This window comes from Leptodactylus fuscus, chromosome 4 (assembly GCF_031893055.1).
Source record: "Leptodactylus fuscus isolate aLepFus1 chromosome 4, aLepFus1.hap2, whole genome shotgun sequence".
NCBI lineage: Eukaryota > Metazoa > Chordata > Amphibia > Anura > Leptodactylidae > Leptodactylus > Leptodactylus fuscus.
The window spans coordinates 75,686,789-75,707,689 of record NC_134268.1 but is presented as its reverse complement, the minus strand read 5'-3'; the positions used below and the strand labels follow the sequence as shown (position 1 = coordinate 75,707,689).

Here is a 20,901-nt window from a genome sequence, read left to right as displayed (position 1 = left end):
TAGAGCATTCCAGAGGAGTGGTGCAACTCGGGAGAAGTCTTGTATACGAGCGTGGGAGGTTCTGATAATAGAGGATGTAAGTGTTAGGTCATTGAGTGAACGGAGAACACGGGTTGGGCGATAGACAGAGATGAGGGATGAAATGTAGGGAGGTGCAGCATTATGGAGAGCCTTGTGGATGAGGGTGATAACTTTATATTTTATTTTATAATGAATGGGCAGCCAGTGTAGTGACTGGCACAGACCAGAGGCATCGCTGTAGCGTCTAGACTGATAGATGAGCCTGGCCGCTGCATTCAGAATAGATTGTAGAGGGGAGAGTTTAGTGAGGGGAAGACCGATAAGTAAGGAGTTACAGTAGTCAAGGCGAGAATGAATCAGAGAGACAATAAGTGTCTTTAGTGTATCTCTGGTAAGGAAAGGGCGTATTCTGGAGATGTTTTTGAGGTGGAGGTGACATGAACATGCGAGTGATTCAATATGAGGGGTGAAGGAAAGGTCTGCGTCAAACATGACCCCGAGGCAGCGGGCCTGCTGCCTAGGAGTTATAGTAAGGCCTGAGACTGCAATGGATATATCAGGAACAGATCTATTAGATGGTGGAAACAGTAGTAGTTCAGTCTTGGAGAGATTTAGTTTCAGATAGAGTGAGGACATGATATTTGAGACAGCAGAGAGACAGTTGCTGGTGTTCTGTATGAGTGCAGGGGTGATATCCTGGGAAGATGTGTATAATTGGGTGTCATCAGCATAAAGATGGTACCTGAAGCCAAATCTGGCGATGGTTTGTCCAATGGGGGCTGTGTAGAGAGAAAAGAGCAGGGGGCCTAGGACCGAGCCCTGAGGAACCCCAACAGCAAGGGAAAGAGGGGAGGAAACAGAGCCCGCAAATGATACACTGAAAGTGCGGTCTGAGAGATAAGAGGAGAACCAGGAGAGCGCAGTGTCCTTGAGGCCAACTGAGCGGAGCATAGTGAGGAGGAGTTGATGGTCAACAGTGTCAAAAGCTGCAGAGAGGTCCAGAAGAATAAGAAGAAAGAAGTCACCATTGGATTTAGCCATTAGGAGATCATTGGAGACTTTTGTGAGAGCCGTTTCAGTAGAGTGCAGAGCGCGGAAACCAGATTGTAAGGGGTCAAGTAGAGAGTTAGCAGAGAGATAGCGGATTAAACGAGAATAGACCAGGCGTTCCAAGAGTTTAGAGATGAAGGGGAGGTTAGAGACGGGTCGATAGTTAGCAGCACAGGATGGGTCCAGGGAGGGTTTTTTCAATAGCGGGGTTATAACAGCATGCTTGAAGGAGGATGGGAAGATTCCAGAAGAGAGAGAGAGGTTAAATATTTTAGTAAGGTAAGTAGTGACAGCAGGCGACAGAGATTGGAGAAGGTGTGAGGGGAAGGGGTCACTGCTGCAGGTTGTAGGGTGAAATGAAGAAAGTAGTTGGGAGACTTCCTCTTCTGTAACAGATTCAAAAGATGAGAATGGACAGTCTGAAGTGCGGTTGGTGAGGGGATCATTTCTATTTTAGGTGGTGGGATCAATGCCACCTGGGGCTTGGGCAGTGATTTCCTGACGGACCTATTGCCTACTGCAATTCCCTATTAGAACACTATGCTAAAAAAGCGCACTGCCACAGAAAATGTTTAGCAAAAAATATATAAAGCTTTATTTAAATACATTTTAAAACATACCGTATTTTTCGGACTATAAGACGCACCGGACCATAAGACGCACTAAGGTTTTAGAGGAGGAAAATAGGGAAAAAAAAAATTTTAAGGAAAAAAAATTGGTGAAATATTTAATAACCTAATAATATAATATTTCACCAATGTAAATAGAACCGGGGGCTTTCGGACACAGGGATACCAAATGTGTATGTGTTTCACAGTAATGTTTTTGTTTTATATGTATTGTAGGGCTATGGGGGTGATTTGAACATATCTATCTAATCTATCCTATCTATCTATCTATCTATCTCCTATCTATCTATCTATCTATCTATCTATCTATCTGTCTGTCTGTCTGTCTGTCTATCTGTGTATCTGTCTGTCTATCTATCTATCTGTCTGTTCTATCTAATCTCATCCATGGATGGAAAGAGACACCCTGCAGTGAAGCTATGTAAGAAGAGAAAAAGGGGCGGGCCAGACGGGTGAAGGAGGTGTGGTTTTCTAAGCAAACTTGAAAACACACCTCTTTCACCTGTCTGACTCGTCCCTCCTTCACTGCCTCTCAGATGTCGCTTCTGCAATGATGCCACACAGGCAGGGAAATAGGGGCGGGCCAGACGGGTGAAGGAGGCGTGGTTTCAAGCTTGCCGAGAAAACCACGCCTCCTCCTCCCGTTTGGCCCGCCCCTCCTTCCCTGTCTGTGTAGCATCATTGCCGGAGCCAGATCTGAGAGGCAGTGAAGGAGGGGCGGGCCAGACGGGAGAAGGAGGCGTGGTTTTCTCGGCAAGCTTGAAACCACGCTTCCTTCACCTGTCTGGCCCGCCCCTACTTCCCTGCCTCTCAGATCTCGCTCCTGGTATGACGCGACACAGACAGGGAAGGAGGGGCAGAGCAGGCAGGCACCGTGCTGCTCTTCTTTTCATTCGCACAGACGGGACACAGACGCTGCGCACGCTGCATTCGGACTATAAGACGCACACACATTTTCCTCCCATATTGGGAGGAAAAAAAGTGCGTCTTATAGTCCGAAAAATACGGTATATAAGACAGAAATAATGAATGGGGTGATACAACCAAACAGAACAATGAAGGCCCAAGATGGAATACTAATGGTTGATGATGAATAAATGACACTTACATATATATAAGGATATGTGAAACATCCATGGTTTCTAAAGTGCATATATAACATATAGTTTTTTAAAGTGCAAATATTCTGTGAAATAACATGATACCAAGTGGTAAATTACCTATGGGTGGACCTTCATGTAGTGAACATCATCACATCATCTCTTTTTTTCCCCCTGACGAAGCCACGGTAGTGGCGAAACGCGCGTCGGGGCGCGTTCACTACATGAAGGTCCACCCATAGGTAATTTACCACTTGGTATCATGTTATTTCACAGAATATTTGCACTTTAAAAAACTATATGTTATATATGCACTTTAGAAACCATGGATGTTTCACATATCCTTATATATATGTAATGTAAGTGTCATTTATTCATCATCAACCATTAGTATTCCATCTTGGGCCTTCATTGTTCTGTTTGGTTGTATCACCCCATTCATTATTTCTGTCTTATATATGTTTTAAAATGTATTTAAATAAAGCTTTATATATTTTTTGCTAAACATTTTCTGTGGCAGTGCGCTTTTTTAGCATAGTGTTCTATTTATATTGCTTTGCCAATTTTTTGCCCTATATTTAGTTGTGTATGCAATTCCCTATTGCCTGACTGAACATGGTGCCCATCATGTTGTTGCAGGCATTTAATATGCAACTGAGTAACATACATTTCTTTAGTTGGGAAATAGGACATATCAAATGGAAAATTAAATAAGATTTTTTTCTGTGAAAAACGCTGCAGAAAAAACCATGATGAGTTTCTGCCACAGTCTTTTTTGCGTTATTTTTTTCCAGCAATCCACTGCTTGGGGCCTTAACTGACAACATAAAACTGCTGTCACCAAACAACACACTCAGAGCATTAAAGATATATTGTGTACACATATGTGGGAACAGATGTTTAGGAAAGGTGGTACATTAGAGATGAATTAGTCTTCTGTGAATTATTATACGTGTGTATTTTACCATTGTATTATGCAGGACTATCCAATATTTCTTTACCAAGATGAGCAGTTTATATTATAGGAAGTGTCACTGCCTGGTTAGTAAATCTGCAATTAAAGTTGCTAATGTGTTCCCTTTATCTAACATATAATGAAAATAATAAATTGTCAGTGCTATAAGTGGCACGTTCTGCATTCTCTCAAATTGTGACTTATATGCCCACCTTTGCTCCAACAGATCTAAACATTTACACTTATATTAACATTTTCATAAACTGTATATATAAAGACAGGCAAAGCACAGTAGTTTATAGGCTACGTTTGGCTAAGCGATTACAGCAGTGTTTCCCAACAGAAGGCTCCGTATGTAGTCTTCACATGTTTAATATATGTCTGCACTGAAGTTGGAAACAAACCTTCGTCACCATCCTGGAAACGTGATGAAATTATCTTGTAGTCAGCTATAAGCTTTGATACAACAGGAATGCAGCGCTTAAACATTTTTACACTTCAAAGAGACCTAGCAGAAAAAAGTACCAGCAAACTGTATGAGATTTTATGTGATCTCATCCAGACATTGCAGGGAAAAAAAATGACGTGGAAACACTATATTTTTTTTCTCATAAACCTATATGTGATGAGGTAAGTAAAAATGAAAAATGCAGCAGAAAAGCATTGAGACACACAAGCATTTCTGCTGCATTTCTGCAATGTGTGACCTTTGCCTAAGGCTGAGGCCCTGCGTTGTGTAAATGCAGCTTTTTTTTTTACACATTTTGCTGTAATTTTTTAGTGAATCCAAAAGGAATTAGAAATATATAGGAATTACTTCTCCACTCCTGGCTGTGGCTGAAAAAAATGCAGAGTGGGGCTTTAGCCTACGGTCGGGGGGGTGCCTACATGGAATTAATGCCACGGCAAAAACTGTAGTGTTTTACAGTCCTTGCAAAGTGGATGGGATTCTTGTGAATCCCATCCATACATTGCAGAAAAATACACACAATGAAATGCTGCGATTTCCTAAACTGTAGTGTTGGTAAGGGAAAACTCTGTAGACTTTCTGCGAAAAGTACTGCAGTAAAAACGGCAATTCATCTCCACTGTGGTTTTTCCTGCATTACTTTTTCACTGCAGACCACCACTACGTGTGGTCTTAGCCTGAGGTTGAAGCCCCACATTGCGGAAATGTTGTGTTTTACAGTACCTGCCTGCAAAGTGGACTGTTTTCTGGCTAATCCCATCCACACATTGCAGAAGAAAAATCCACAGTGGAAAAACATTTTAAAACTTTTTGAAAACCACAGGATGTCAATTATACCTGTGGAAATGCTGGTGTTTTCTGTTTAAGTGTAACAGGGGCATGAAGTCTGCAAAGCAAAACTATGAAACTGCAATGAAAAACTATGCATTTCTACCACTTTTTTTTTCCTGCAACCTTTTTTTTTTTTGCTGCACTTTGCTACATAGGACCTTAGAATGCGTTTTTAGGGGCCATTCACACGGTGGAAAATGGTGAGTCCCTGCAAAGTGGATGGAATTGTAATAAATCCCATCCAAACATAATTACCTGAGAGATCAGGGGAAGAGGGGGTGGAATGAGCTGGGGGGCAGATCGGTGCTTTGGATCACATGAACCAGGGGTCTTGTCATGGTTGGAACCCGCAGGTCCATCAAAGTAATCCCCAGACCAGATAAATCAATTACAACTCCCTGGACGCCACTTTAAGAAATGTCTTGTTTAGTTTACTAGATCTCCCTACCTTCTGTAACTTGGGTTTTTGTTAAGTAGTTAAGTATCTCTTTGGTTAGGTACTATACAGCATATTGTTTCAAAGTATTTTAAGTCCATATACAAATTAAGAATGTTAAAACTGAAAGGTATTGCAACTCCCACTGTTGCCGCAACTTGCTGTTCATGAATCTCCTAAGTCTCTGGCTCTATTCACAAGATAGTAAAAAATGGCCATGTGACAGCAGTTTTTTTAATGGGTGTCAGATGGCTGAATTAAAATCAATTGATTTCAGTACAGCTAGTCACATGACCATTTTTTTTCAATTGATCGCTTTAATAGGCCATGAAAAAATAGTGCATGTCCTATTTATGCCCCATTTTATGGATCTCTCAATAGCTTTAGTACAGTACTATGAAAAAGTTTGGGCACCCCTATTAATCTTAATCATTTTTTGTTCTAAATATTTTGGTGTTTGCAACAGCCATTTCAGTTTGATATATCTAATAACTGATGGACACAGTAATATTTCAGGATTGAAATGAGGTTTATTGTACTAACAGAAAATGTGCAATATGCATTAAACCAAAATTTGACCGGTGCAAAAGTATGGGCACCCTTATCATTTTATTGATTTGAATTCCCCTAACTACTTTTTACTGACTTACTGAAGCACAAAATTGGTTTTGTAACCTCAGTGAGCTTTGAACTTCATAGCCAGATGTATCCAATCATAAGAAAAGGTATTTAAGGTGGCCAATTGCAAGTTGATCTCCTATTTGAATCTCCTCTGAAGAGTGGCATCATGGGCTACTCAAAACAACTCTCAAATGATCTGAAAACAAAGATTGTTCAACATAGTTGTTCAGGGGAAGGATACAAAAAGTTGTCTCAGAGATTTAACCTGTCAGTTTCCACTGTGAGGAACATAGTAAGGAAATGGAAGACCACAGGGACAGTTCTTGTTAAGTCCAGAAGTGGCAGGCCAAGAAAAATATCAGAAAGGCAGAGAAGAAGAATGGTGAGAACAGTCAAGGACAATCCACAGACCACCTCCAAAGAGCTGCAGCATCATCTTGCTGCAGATGGTGTCACTGTGCATCGGTCAACTATACAGCGCACTTTGCACAAATAGAAGCTGTATGGGAGAGTGATGAGAAAGAAGCCGTTTCTGCACGTACGCCACAAATAGAGTTGCCTGAGGTATGAAAAAGCACATTTGGACAAGGCAGCTTCATTTTGGAAACAAAAATTGAGTTGTTTGGTTATAAAAAAAGGCGTTATGCATGGCGTCCAAAAAGAAACAGCATTCCAAGAAAAACATTCTACCCACTGTAAAATTTGGTGGAGGTTCCATCATGCTTTGGGGCTGTGTGGCCAATGCCGGCATCGGGAATCTTGTTAAAGTTGAGAGTCGCATGGATTCCACTCAGTATCAGCAGATTCTTGAGAATAATGTTCAAGAATCAGTGACGAAGTTGAAGTTACGCCGGGGATGGATATTTCAGCAAGACAATGATCCAAAACACCGCTCCAAATCCTCAGGCATTCATGCAGAGGAACAATTACAATGTTCTGGAATGGCCATCCCAGTCCCCAGACCTGAATATCATTGAACATCTGTGGGATGATTTGAAGCGGGCTGTCCATGCTCGGCGACCATCTAACTTAACTGAACTTGAATTGTTTGTCCAAAATACCTTTATCCAGGATCCAGGAACTGATTAAAAGCTACAGGAAGAGACTAGAGGCTGTTATCTTTGCAAAAGGAGGATCTACTAAATATTAATGTCACTTTTCTGTTGAGGTGCCCATACTTTTGCACCGGTCAAATTTTGGTTTAATGCATATTGCACATTTTCTGTTAGTACAATAAACCTCATTTCAATCCTGAAATATTACTGTGTCCATCAGTTATTAGATATATCAAACTGAAATGGCTGTTATAAACACCAAAATATTTAGAACTAAAAATGATTAAGATTAATAGGGGTGCCCAAACTTTTTCATAGGACTGTATATAGACAGTATTGAGTGAATCCTGAGCAGCCAGTTTCTATCCTCTACATGTTAGGCCTCTTTGCTGTACTTTGTAAATGGACTACAAATACAGGACTCATTAAATTAATTAGAGCTTGACTATCCAGCAAAGTCGTCTTCTTGTCTTATAGACATTTGAAGTAACAAATGTGATATTGCCTCTGCAGTAGAAACATAAGTCCAAGAGGACATTAACCGTCTTTAATGTGGAGTAAACATTTATGCATGGTAATCTAATGGGAGTGATTTAAGGAATAAAAATGGATTATACTCCACTGATTAAACGTTCTAAAGAACACTTTGGGAGATTCACACTGCACAAAGCAGTATGGCTAAGGATGTTAATGGATAAATGAATCTTTGCTGGTTAGAGCGGATGGAGACTTAGATAGGGAATGCAATCACTCCTGAACAGAAGTGAATAATATGTGGATTACTCTCGACACAAGCACAATGTAAAGGCGGTAAACAATTCTGAGTGCAGTATGTAGATATTGTACTCAGAATTCTTTCATTGTTGCCACTTTTTACATTTTTGCTTTTTTTTTTCTTTACCACCAAAGGGCTCATGCACAAAAGGGTAAGTTCACACAAGGTTTTTTGGACCAGATTTTGATGCAGGAATCCGCCTCAGAATCCGGTTCAAAAAACGCCTCCCGCGGTTAGCCGCGACTGTTGTGGCATTCTGACATTCATGACATTACGCTACAGATTAGGCCCAAATGAATGGGCCTAGTCAGGAGGGAATGTCGCTCCGTGAACACCCACGGTAATATAGGGCAACTTGCTTCTTTTTGAACAGCTCCCATTGAAGTCGTTTTTATGAGACAGATTCTGAGGCAGATTCCGCGTCAAAATCTGGCCCAAAAAACCCTGTGTGAATCATTTTGGAGATTTAAGGCTAAGCCAAGAATGGCTACAAAAATAATAGGAAGTATATAGGAAGCTCTTATAAGTCTCATCTTTGCTCTCTCTACTTCTGGCTTTGGCTCAAAAAATGCAACAAAATCTGCAACAAAAAAAGCTGTTCTATTGAATCCCATCCCCACTTTGCGGTAAAATACGTGCAGCGAACGTGCCATAATTTCCAAAACCGTTGCAGCTTTGGAAGTCGCAACACGTCAATTATACCTATGGAAACACCAGCAGTTTCTCTATAGGTATAATTAAAGCAGAAAGTCCATAGATGAAACCTCTGAACATACATCAGCATGTTAGTCAATCATGGGGTGCATGGTGATACTCTGTGGCAGCGATATTGATTACTACATTACAGGCCAAAGGTCAGGAACACTGGGAACCCAAAAAGACACTCTAAGAAGTTATTAAGAATATTTAGATGAATATTAAAAACATGTTCTAGCACCGACAGATCGATAGGTGTCATTTCTGGATAACTAGTCTGTGGGGATATGTAAGTAGCAGAATGTTCTGCTCCAGGTTTAGAAAGGTTCTGCGCTATGTCCTCTTATGGCAGGAAATACTATTTGTGTTTAATGAAACTGATTCGTCATACTAAACTGACTAAACCCACAAACAAACCCAAGATTTTGTTTTTCACAGAACATTTATCGTGCCTTGTTTACATTAGTGTTTATGGTTTGGGATTATTAGACACCCAGCTATAGCCTTTTATGCTTGCATGTTTTAAGAAAACCTCATAGGGTTATATAAACATTTACAGAATGGTTATTTTGTAAGGTACTGGCTCATAGTGAGCATCATATTTAAGTGCCGCTTGTTACAGTAAAACATTTTTCAACATTTATAATACTGAAGTCTCAAGATTACACAAGTGACTTTACCTTGAATTTTTGTCAGCTATATCTATGAAAATGCTAGAATTCACTCAGGATACAGATAGAATACCATATTCTAAGCTTTCAATAAAGTTTATGGATGTTAACATATTTTTATTGTTTTAACCTTTATCTGGTTGCTGTAAATCTATCTTTGCTTCATTTGACCAGCGCACACTGGGACAGATTTACTAATAATGTCTAAAACACTGAGTAAACTTAGAACAAACGGGTTTAAAATGCAACCGATTTATTACAGTGGCCGGATAAGAGGTGTCTGGTCTGTAGTGTTTGTTGGCTTCATTTACACAACATATACACTACAATTACACAGCTTCTAAATAATACAGTCCTACATATCCTATGTTATACAAAGACAAAATAATATCTCCACATCATGACCACTTATCACCACCACATAGTGACTGAATTATACCATACTGTTCCAAAATAATACCTTTACACTGTGACCACACATTACCATCACATGGTTACTGAGTATTACCATTATACTGTTCCAAAATAATACCTACACACTATGACTACACATTACCATCACATGGTTACTGAGTATTACCATTATACTGTTACTAAATAATACCTACACACCCTGACCACATATTACCATCACATGATCACCATACTGTTACTAAATAATACCTCCATTCCAGGACCAATCATTACCACTATATTAATGTGACAGAGAATGCGATGGATACAGCTGACATAGAGGTACAGGTTACAAGAGGGTGGTGTAAATTGAGAAACTGCCCCTTGTATTTGCCCCTGCACACTGCAGACATTTTTTTGAGAGTTACATTTTGGTAGAAATTGCAGTGTTCTTTTTCAGCATATAGCCACCCATAAGTGTGGGGGCATTTGGATAATTGGTCACCCATATAATAAAATAGTTGGCTACAGTCTACCAACAAAAGATTTGCTTGTACATTTCTCAAGCAAAAAGGGGGAACCTGCCACAGCATTCAGCTATGTAATGTTATGCAAGTATTCACTTTATTTGGTGTTTGTTCAGTAAATTTATTGTTGGTTAAGTTTCTGTACTTATCTGAATATGGGACATCATATTCTGCTGCATTTTACAGATATTGACATGGTTTTGGCTTCTCTCGTGGATTGGAGGCATTCTGCACTAGTGCTTCTAACTAGATAATGTTTGGTTATTATAGAATTAGGGGCCATTCTGGGCTACTATTGTTGATGTAGATTTCATCTGCACCTGCTGGGTAGGTTATCCTGTTGAGGGCCAGCTGCACACATCCTAGTTGTGTTGTGTTTGAAAGGTGACATTCTGGGAACTAAATTTCTGTGATAACAGGACGTGATGAGGTCTGAGGTCTCACTATTTTCCTGTTAAACTAGCAAGGCATGGAATTATCTGTGATGTAAAAGGAACATTATGGTTAGTTGTTTGTAGGTAACATAATAATCAGGTACAGAGTTTGCAAAATATCGTATCTTATCTCTGCATCTACAATGCAGGCCAGAGTCAAGGCTTTGCTCAGAGATATGAATCATATTTTCTAATATACACTGCTCAAAAAAAGTAAAGAGAACACTCAAATAACACATCCTAGATCTGAATGAATGAAATCTTCTTATTGAATACTTTGTTCTGTACAGAGCTGAATGTGATGACAACAAAATCACACAAAAATCATCAAAGGAAATCAAATTTATTAACCAATGGAGGCCTGGATCTGGAGTCCCCCCCAAAATTATATGGAAAAACACACTGTAGGCTGATCCAACTTTGATGTAATGTCCTTAAAACATGTCAAAATGAGGCTCAGTAGTGTGTGTGGCCTCCATGTGCCTGTATGGCCTCACTACCACTCCTGGGCTTTCTCCTGATGAGGTTATGGATGGTCTCCTGAGGGATCTCTTCCCTAACCTGGACTAAAACATCTGCCAACTCCTGGACAGTCTGTGGTGCAATGTGACGTTGGTGGATGGAGCGAGACATGATGTCCCAAATGTGCTCAATCGGATTCAGGTGTGGGGCACGGGTGAAACAGTCCATAGCTTCAATGCCTTCATCTTGCAGGAACTGTGGACACACTCCAGCCACATGAGGTCTGGCATTGTCCTTAGGAGGAGCCCAGGGCCAAACGCACAAGCATATGTTCTCACAAGGGGTCTGAGGATTTCTTCTCGGTACCTAATGGCAGTCAGGCTACCTCTGGCGAGCACATGGAGGGCTGTGCGGCCCTCCAAAGAAATGCCACCCCCCCATTACTGACTCACTGCCAAACCGGTCATGCTGAAGGATGTTGTAGGCAGCGGATCAATCTCCACGGTGTCTCCAGACTCTGACACATCTGTCACATGTGTTCAGTGTGAACCTGCTTTCCTCTGTGAAGAGCACAGGGTACCAGTGGTGAAGTTGCCAATCCTAGTGTTCTGTGGCAAATGCCAAGCGTCCTGCACACTGTTGGGCTGTGAGCGCAACCCCCATCTTTGGACGTTGGGCCCTCATACCATCCTCATGGAGTCTGTTTCTAACTGTTTATGCAGACACATGCACATTTGTGACCTGCTGGAGGTCATTTTGCTGGGCTCTGGCAGTGCTTCTCCTGTTCCCCTTTGCACAAAGGCGGAGTTATCGGTCCTGCTGCTGGATTGTTCCCCCCCTATGGCCCCCTCCACGTCTCCTGGTGTACTGGCCTGTCTCCTGGTAGCGCCTCCAGTATGTCACGTTGCACCACAGACTGTCCAGGAGTTAGCAGATGCTTTAGTCCAGGTCTGGGAGGAGATCCCTCAAGAGACCATCCTCAACCTCATCAGGAGCATGCCCAGGCATTGTAGGGAGGTCATACAGGCACGTGGAGGCCACACACACTACTGAGCCTCATTTTGACATGTTTTAAGGACATTACATCAAAGTTGGATCAGCCTGTAGTGTGTTTTTCCACTTTAATTTTGGGGGTGACTCCAAATCCAGGCCTCCATTGGTTAATAAATTTGATTTCCATTGATGATTTTTGTGTGATTTTGTTGTCATTACATCCAACTTTGTACAGAACAAAGTATTCTATGAGAAGATTTCATTCATTCAGATCTAGGATGTGTTATTTGAGTGTTCTCTTTATTTTTTTGAGCAGTGTACTTAGTGTACTGAAGTGTAAAACTATTCAGAGAATCCTTTTCTGCTGATATATATATATATATATATATATATATATATATATATATATATATATATATATATGTATATATAATATTCAGGGTCTGGGGTTGCTAGGTAGGGTGGCATAGACACACAAGTCCAGTTTCTTTTAGAACAAAACAAAGGTAGAGTTTATTTTCACTCAAAAAAGGTAGTGCAGCAACAAAAGGAAAAAATACAAAAATAAATCCCTGCCCGCCTAGGCTCTAACTCAGGGGTCCTCAAACTTTTTAAACAATGGGCCGAAGGCAGGGCAGGTCGCACAGACATCGGGAGCGGTGCCCTCCAATAGGTAAAGTGAAGTGCGCTCCATGGCCTGGCCCGAGCTCCCCAGGAGCTTCATTATAAATGCACGCCTGCCGGCGTTGTCGGCGGGGCCAGACAGAAGTGCTTGGCGGGCCGCAGTTTGAGGACCCCTGCTCTAACTAGACATAGAATAGGTTACCTCACCTACAATAACAGAAATCCAAAAAGCCAGTAGAATCACTCAGGACACAGCTCCAAAAATATGACCTCTCTCTTCCGCTCTCCAGCCAAGGTCTGCCCTCAAAGTCTGCTGCTGGAGCTGGTTTCTTAAGCCTCCTTGATGAGGAGACTCTCTGCAGCTGAGTCGCTGCCGGAACATCCCCAAAGTGGGGACTGGAGGGGGGTGGAATGACAGGTCCCACTACCAATCCTACCAGTCATTCCTAAAAATCCAGCCCAGTACTGAGCATTTACCAATATGCTCAGCAGACGAAAGTTGTCTGCTGAGAACAAACATTTCTGGAGTTTTCTCATCTCACCCACCGGAGTAGTCTGGGTGAGATGTACACCCCCCTCCATGACCTGACCAGCCATCGGCTTACAATATATAAATATATTTGCGTAGTTTGTGTTATTGATTTGATTGTTAAATGTGAGTTTGGAAGGGATTCATTATGAAGTCTGTGCATTGTATCACAGATGAGGTTTGGCTGAGCACCTTCCATGATATGACCCCATGTAACACTATCTGTACTTTAAGTTTTACATCATTGTGGGGTACTCCATAAGTTGGAGTGCCTGTGTTCCACTTCCTAATCATCATAAATTTACATACTCCAAATCAGGTGTGCAAGTCAATGTACCCACCAAATGTAATTTATGATGATTAGGAGGATGTAATGTATAATACCGTCACAAAGAGTTTTTGATAAGGCATTGATATGTATTTGCACTATATGAACTATTACATTTTTGATATGGAGTTTTACACTTGAATTACTAGTATTTATATTTTCATTCAATATATATTTAATGTAATGTATTAACTAATACACATGTTGTCACTCAGTCTATATATATATATATATATATATATATATGTATTCACTTGCAAGGTTTGTGAGAGACTTGTGCAATAAATGGTCCGTTACCATTGTGTTGCTGAATTGAGTGTAAGTAAAATACCAAAGGGGGTGTCCAGGGTAAGAAAAAAAACATACTCACCTGTCCCGATTGCTCCGGTGTCTTCCAGCACAGTGCGGTCCTGCTGCTCTGGTGTCTTGTTTTGGCAGAAGTCCCCACCACATGTGACTGCTGAGGCCAAAAAGACACGGGACACCAACGGTAGTGACGTCCTGTGCCCTTTCTTTAGGCCGCTGGTAGAAGACACTGGGGCAGCATGAACGGACCACTTGGGAGACATTGGAGGACTAGGGACAGGTGAGTATGGGTTTTTTTTTGTAATGGTGTTTCACCTTCCCTGCCATCATGTTAAAAAAAAAAAAAAAAAAACATTTGTCCTGGACATCCCCCTTAAGTACAGCAAGTGACAATGTGTTTACCGGGCTTCATAGATTGTAATTTCTTAAGTACTCTCACTCCTTTTGAGAGAATTGATTTGTTACTCTCAAAATTTTCTGTTGTACCCACAACATTTTCTGACACTATATATTTCTAACTATCGTGGTCAGATATTAGTCATACATAAGGCTCATTTGTTTGACTCATGTTATTTGTGCAGACGCAGCCACGTGCTGGGCTATCAGCTACGTTTATTATTTATAGCTTATTCTCCTGTTATTGACCACATGGTTTTACAGGTTTAATATGCCATTGTTAATACATTTGGGCAGTTGTTATTAAAAGACAAACAAGCAATTGTAAGTAGGTATTTTGGGACCAGACTTTGTATGTAACCTACATTACAGAAATGGTCCCTATTGTAAGCTCTTACCTAACAGTCATGTTTCTTGGGCAGCACTGTTGTGATCTGACTGCATTTACAACAAAGAGCCTCCTCAGCACTGTTCTGTCAATGAGATGTCAGCAAGGATGTGATATTATGCAGCAGAGTATTGTGGTTTGGGTTATTATGGGTTCATTGTGATGTGTGATGCACACTTAGACCTGATGATATGCCCCACCATTTAATGGCAGGATGTAAACAGACTGTGTGGTGTGGATGCAGGTAACCGTATAATACATTTATGTACATCAAATGGTATGTACGTACGTATGTCCTCTGCAACTCATTCAAGTCAGAAAACCTCTTTAATCTCAATAGAATATATCTTCTCTCTTTGAAACTATGTTTCTTTTGAAAGGCCAGTTAGTGGTTAGATCTCATTCTCTTCTTTTTGCTTTTATAAATTAGTACATTGATTTTATTGTACATTTGTTTCTATATAATTTTGATAAATGGATCCTTATTGATGTTTTTTTTTTCTTTACTTACAGGTACCACATGGGAGAAAACACTTCGACAGATAGGTTTTGAAAGGTATGTAACACACTATGTAACATACAGTATTTGTACTCACATATATATATATAACCAATGTTACCCTGGGGCCCCTCCAGTGTGGCTAGGAAGATGGGGCCCAGGGAGGAAGGGTATTGGTTAGCCTGACTCTGCACATAGATATCATCTCAGCCATCCAGTGTGTCTACCATATATAAAAAATAAAGTAAGTAGTTTCATAAATATCTATACAGTATATTATACCATCGCCTAGCCAGGTTGATACTCTCTGATGAGTATCTGTATGAATTACACTGAGTGACCTTCGCCATGTCACAGTGCTCTGGGGGGTCATCAGGGGATTCATCTGTTCACCTGTGGATCAGTCCAATCCTGTATATAGCAGTACTTCAACTGGAGAATGAGAAAGTACTACTCCACTCTCCTGAACATCCTAGGTGAAATTTATTAAAACAATTGTGTTAGGATTCTGGTGGAAATTGCCGCAAAACAGTGGAACACATGGTATGATATGGTAACATCTACCACTTCTCATGAATCCGCATACAAGTTGTAAAACTGTCTAAATAAGATCGATAACACTTGATAAATGTGACTCAATATATAGTATATACTGTATATTATATATTAGCCATATTATGGTGCACTTTACTTAGTAAGTCTCCCCCATTATTGTTATACAGTGTTCATAAACTTTAAACTAAAGCTAAACCGAGGAGATCTGTGAGCTGAGATCATACAGTAACCGTCACTTCAAGTTTAGTTATACCGTGATGGATGTTGGCTCTGAGAAACCTTTGGAACCAATCCCTATTCAATCACTGAGTACTTTTTGGAAGGAACATGTCCTGATAGCAAGTGACTTTGGTCAATTATTTAAACATTTTTTGTAAAATGAATTGGGTAACAAAATAATATTCACATGAAGCCATTCATGTTGTCTGATGGTAGCAAATACAGTCTGGGCTTTATGTTGTGAAGAACTGTTTATTTCTCCTATGCCAGAGATCATAAGTACTTCAGATGAAGTCAAAATTATTGGAAAGAAACCACTAGCAGTTACAGAAAACATGTTAGCAAGACTTGGCTTAGACTTCTTATCTCAAACCTAAATAATAAGTAACATAATGGCTTGTCATCTATGGTAGTGAAACATTTTGAGGGCCATTTAAGAGCTACTGCAGGGATGAGCTGTTCTTAGTCAGTTCTTTAGAGAACCACAACATTTATTAGAAAGAACATAGGAGTCTTGAGAGCAGGGGTGCACTTGCTTACACAGAGGGTATTAAATATCAGTTTTCTAGGTAATAACAGGGGTTCACAATTGGGCAATGACCTCTACGACATCTGTGGTACCTGATGAGGTATGTGGACAGAGGCTGTTGAGTTAGAACAAAAGGTCTTAAAATCGTCATTATCGCAAAATATTATGCGTTATTGTAGGTTCTTGTAACATATATAGAAGATTTGACTATAATCCACCAATAGATTTCCCGTTTCCTAAAACAATGTTTTTTAACATTTATTGCAACGATAGCCATCCAACAACTTTGATAACAATGTTTGATTTGGCAATGGTTCTAAAAACAATGGATTTCAACTAATAAAATCTGCTTCAAGGCTCCAAACACTGAGGTTACATCCACAGTTCCACTACTGATTTTCCATCAGGGAAGTTTAGTTGTTTATGCCATGGTCTTTGGTGTGTATGCACTGCGGGTGTCCTGATGTTTCACCCTTTCCATTGAAAACCTGAGGCATATGTCAATATGGGCTGCACAATGGTTTTTCATGTGGCATGAGGAAGATATTTGGCCAAATCTATCATACGTTACAGAGCCGTATCTATTAGTAAGTCCATGATAGCTAACTCAAATGCGCCTTGTGGACTGGACCCTGTCTTATTGTTCATGGTTGTTAATAGTAAATACTCCAGTTGTATAGTTTGCTGTCAACCAAGAATAATACATGCGGGTCACCACCATCACCAACATATTTTTTACAATGGCAGATGTGGGATGCACATTCATGCTTGCTTGACCATGGACAAATCCTTGTTTATAACCAGCTTTATTGTGCTGTCACCCCAAGAATATTGTATTGTTCAACCCTAACTAGTCTGTTGAAATGAAAGGTTTCCTGTACAATATATAACTCTGAGCTTTCACAAGTAACATTACTAGAAACTCCAGTCAGAAAGAAAATGCAGCATAGAAAAATATTATTGCACTACCCTCTGTATTTAGCTTTTTCTACTGTATATATTCCTGTGTAAGTACAAAGGGTGTAATAGGGTCATTCATTCTGAACTTCCCTTGTGACCGCTTTATGACCTACTAGCTTAGCTCAGTGATGACTCCTTTCATAGGTGAATAGTTGTGATCTATCATTGCATTGTACATGATAATTTAGATATGGATTATTGGTGAACTATTATCAAGAGAGAGAGTTTAAGGACCATAAATATTGGCTCAGCCGGTTGATATTGAGTAGCCAAGCATTTGTGATGTGCTGGATTCAGATAGTGACTTTGTATTACTTGTTTTGTAGGATATGTATGATACTGCAGTTGGTTAATACGTATATATTTTCTATCTGCTGTCACTTGAGAAGTAGGATATTAGAATAAATATAAATTGCTTTACATAGATCTGAAATGTAGCCGCACTCTTGATATACAGTGTACTCTGCACTGTTTCCAAGACACGAAAGCTCACATTTACTAAGACTTTGTGATTTTAGAGTATTTTTCTGTAGTGAAGGTAGTTGGACTGGTTTGCCCCAAATTTATAAAAAAACGTATATCCCTCTTTAAAACATTGGTCAGGAAATTGGATTTACACCTGCTATAAGCAGCTGTAAATTTGTACCAAAATGTATGTTATTTCCACCAATTGTAGTCAATAAATCTGTCAAAAACTGGAAGCTCATTTGGAAACCACACCTTGGTAAATGTGCCCCAGTCGACCTCATTTATAACGTTTATTGCAATAAAAAGCAACAATTTGGATGATTACTTTTTCTCTGTAATGTGTGGTGTGAAAGTGACTGCTTGAATGTGCATGGTTGTTGTAGTCAGTATCGTCTGCAGTAGATTGAAAGAATATGTAACGTAAATGTGTGAATGTCGCCCAGAGCCCCCCGTTACATTCCAGGAATCTAGCTCAGATTTACAGATGGGAGCGGTGATAGCTTTGGTTATTGTCACACACAACATCTTAACTTTTATGCGGCACTTTAAGGCCCGATTATTGATTTGGGACAATTACTAATTCTAGAGGAAGTGGCATCACAAGTGAATGTGTAAACCACTACCTGACTCATTTCTTATATTTTAGTCCTGCAAATATTTGAGGAATAAAGTCTGCAACAAAAACATTTGGTTGTCAAATAAGTTTGTAGAAGTAACAAAAAGCATTCATGTTTAGTCTGAGAGGTACACAAAGTTCTTCTTACTTAACCAGGCTAAAAGAAAGCATCTATGTCTGGAAGGAGAACTGAAAGGAAGCACTGATGGGAAGCTCTGTTACAGTCCTAGACGTAGTATGTAGCCAGTAACTGCTAAGAAATTCTGCATCTCAGCGCCTTGTAGTCTGAAGCGCAGGCTTGATTGACTGAGCGTTCCCCGGCACATTGCAGGATGCTGTTTTTAGTAAATATACTCTAAATGTTGTTAAACTATCACATTGTAAATGTGCCTCAATGACTAAATTCATTCATTCTAAAAATATGTTTAAACCCAATGCATTGTATAGGCAACATTGTTTTTTAAATTTCATTTTGCATTAAAAGTTTTATTAAATATGTTAAAAAATAAACTTTAGCTGTAGTACAATACAATGCTTAGTAATGGCAGTATTGTTTTTCTGTCTTTTTAACTTGAAAGTTTTGATACAGATGTAAAGACACTAGCAATAATAAAATACAATGGGCACAAACTGACTTAAAAGAAACCTACGTGTAACATAAAATATGCTGTCCTATCTTTGAGCAGGATGTAATATATCATGCGTTGCAGAGTAGATTGCTATATATACTGAAAAGATTCAGGAAAACTTGAAATATATTTATTTTAAATACAATAGGAGTCATGTGGATGGCCATACTCACAAAAAAGCAGATACTTTGCAATGCACTCACTTTAAACACAGTACTGTGTAGTTTTGGTGAGCCGGTCATATAAAGGGATAAAGGGATACTGGGATGTTGGATTTTTACAGGAAGTGATGACGCTTCATGCTCTCTATTGCTTCTTGATGCCATTGCAAAGAGCTGACACAGATGCATGAGGGGAAATGTAGCTTAAGACTAAAATTACAGAAACTGGAGAAAGCTGTTGTCTACAGGGTTGTGAGCACAGATCAAATAAAAAACACATATCTATAGAAAAGTGGACATACGTGTTGAATTTCTTACTTGCTAGCGGTTGTGCAGTCGTTGACACTGCTTTGACATTCATTTGTCAATAATAGATATGCACCTCACCAATAGCAACACAACCAGGGTCACAAATGAAGGCAGTATCAGTCTTTCTGGAGATGACGCATAGAGATCGATTAGTTTTTACTAATACAATACCAAGAAGAATTGTTACTTTACTAAACCATTGTTGTAGTTTTTATCCCAACAGGGTAGATCAGTATAATTGCTGAATGTCTTAAAAGAAACTATTATAGGTAAAAGTGTTAAAAGAGACAGTTTTATGCAAGTAATAGGAGTACAACTAGTTCTGGGACAAAGAAGGGCTTTTGGAGTCATCAGGCATTACAATATGTCACCTTTATCCCTGAATTTACATGATATCTGTCAGATAGACTCCAGAATATTTTTACGTAATCATATCTCCACCATAGATGGAGGAATAAAACAAAAATTATAATATCCCCAACAATGGGCATGTATCTTAAGTGCAGTATTTTTTTGCCTTTTGGAGTAAACATAAGACATCTATTTGGGGGCAACATAAAACCAATATTCTGGCTTTGTTAGGGCGCTACCGCACAGAGTACTACGTGGCGATCTAGCCGCAGTCAAAGACTGTCAATGCTTTCATTAAAGTAAGTGAAAGCTGTAATTGACTATGGCCTCTCCTTTATTACTGGATTTGCGGTAAGTTGTGGAACCCAAAGCCAGTAATGAAGAAAAGCCGCAAACCAATTAGTGCTGTTACTTACTTCAATGAAAGCGGCAGCAGCATGGAGGGCGGCTTCAGACATTTTCTTTTTGAAGCTTAACCAAAATTAGTCTTGCTTGTGCTAGTCCACAGATTTTACCCTCCACATGAGTCTCCGTCACAATCACTCTGCTAAAAATTCAAGGGAATCTATCACCTACCCCAAACATCTTCACCTGTCACCACCATGTTAGAAGGCATGCTGCAGTGATAAAACTCATACATTTGTACTTTTATGCAAATGAGCAAGTTGGTGCACTTGAGGCGGGGAGCACTGCTCTTGCAGATTAGGTAAGATGGGTGACATCACGGCAGTGGAAGAATTAACTCCCACCGCAAGGAGTGGCGCAGGCAGAAGATGGTAGGGGTCTGAGTGACAAGATCAGCGCATCACGGAGCAGAAGGCCTGCCTCCAGTGCACCATCTCATTTACATAGACTTCAAATTAGTTTTTTTTACTAAATCTACAAAAGTGACATACATAGCAAAGGGATGATGTTT

General features: G+C 39.9%; 1 protein-coding gene across 1 annotated transcript in view; it reads left to right on the top strand.

Moving 5' to 3' along the window:
- The window catches only part of PIEZO2 (piezo type mechanosensitive ion channel component 2), a 265,739-nt gene that overhangs the window by 112,785 nt on the left and 132,053 nt on the right, over positions 1-20,901 (top strand). The window contains exon 4 of the mRNA XM_075270713.1: positions 15,203-15,245. Within this exon, the coding sequence (XP_075126814.1) occupies positions 15,203-15,245 (43 nt within the window). The remainder of the gene's footprint in view (positions 1-15,202; positions 15,246-20,901) is intronic.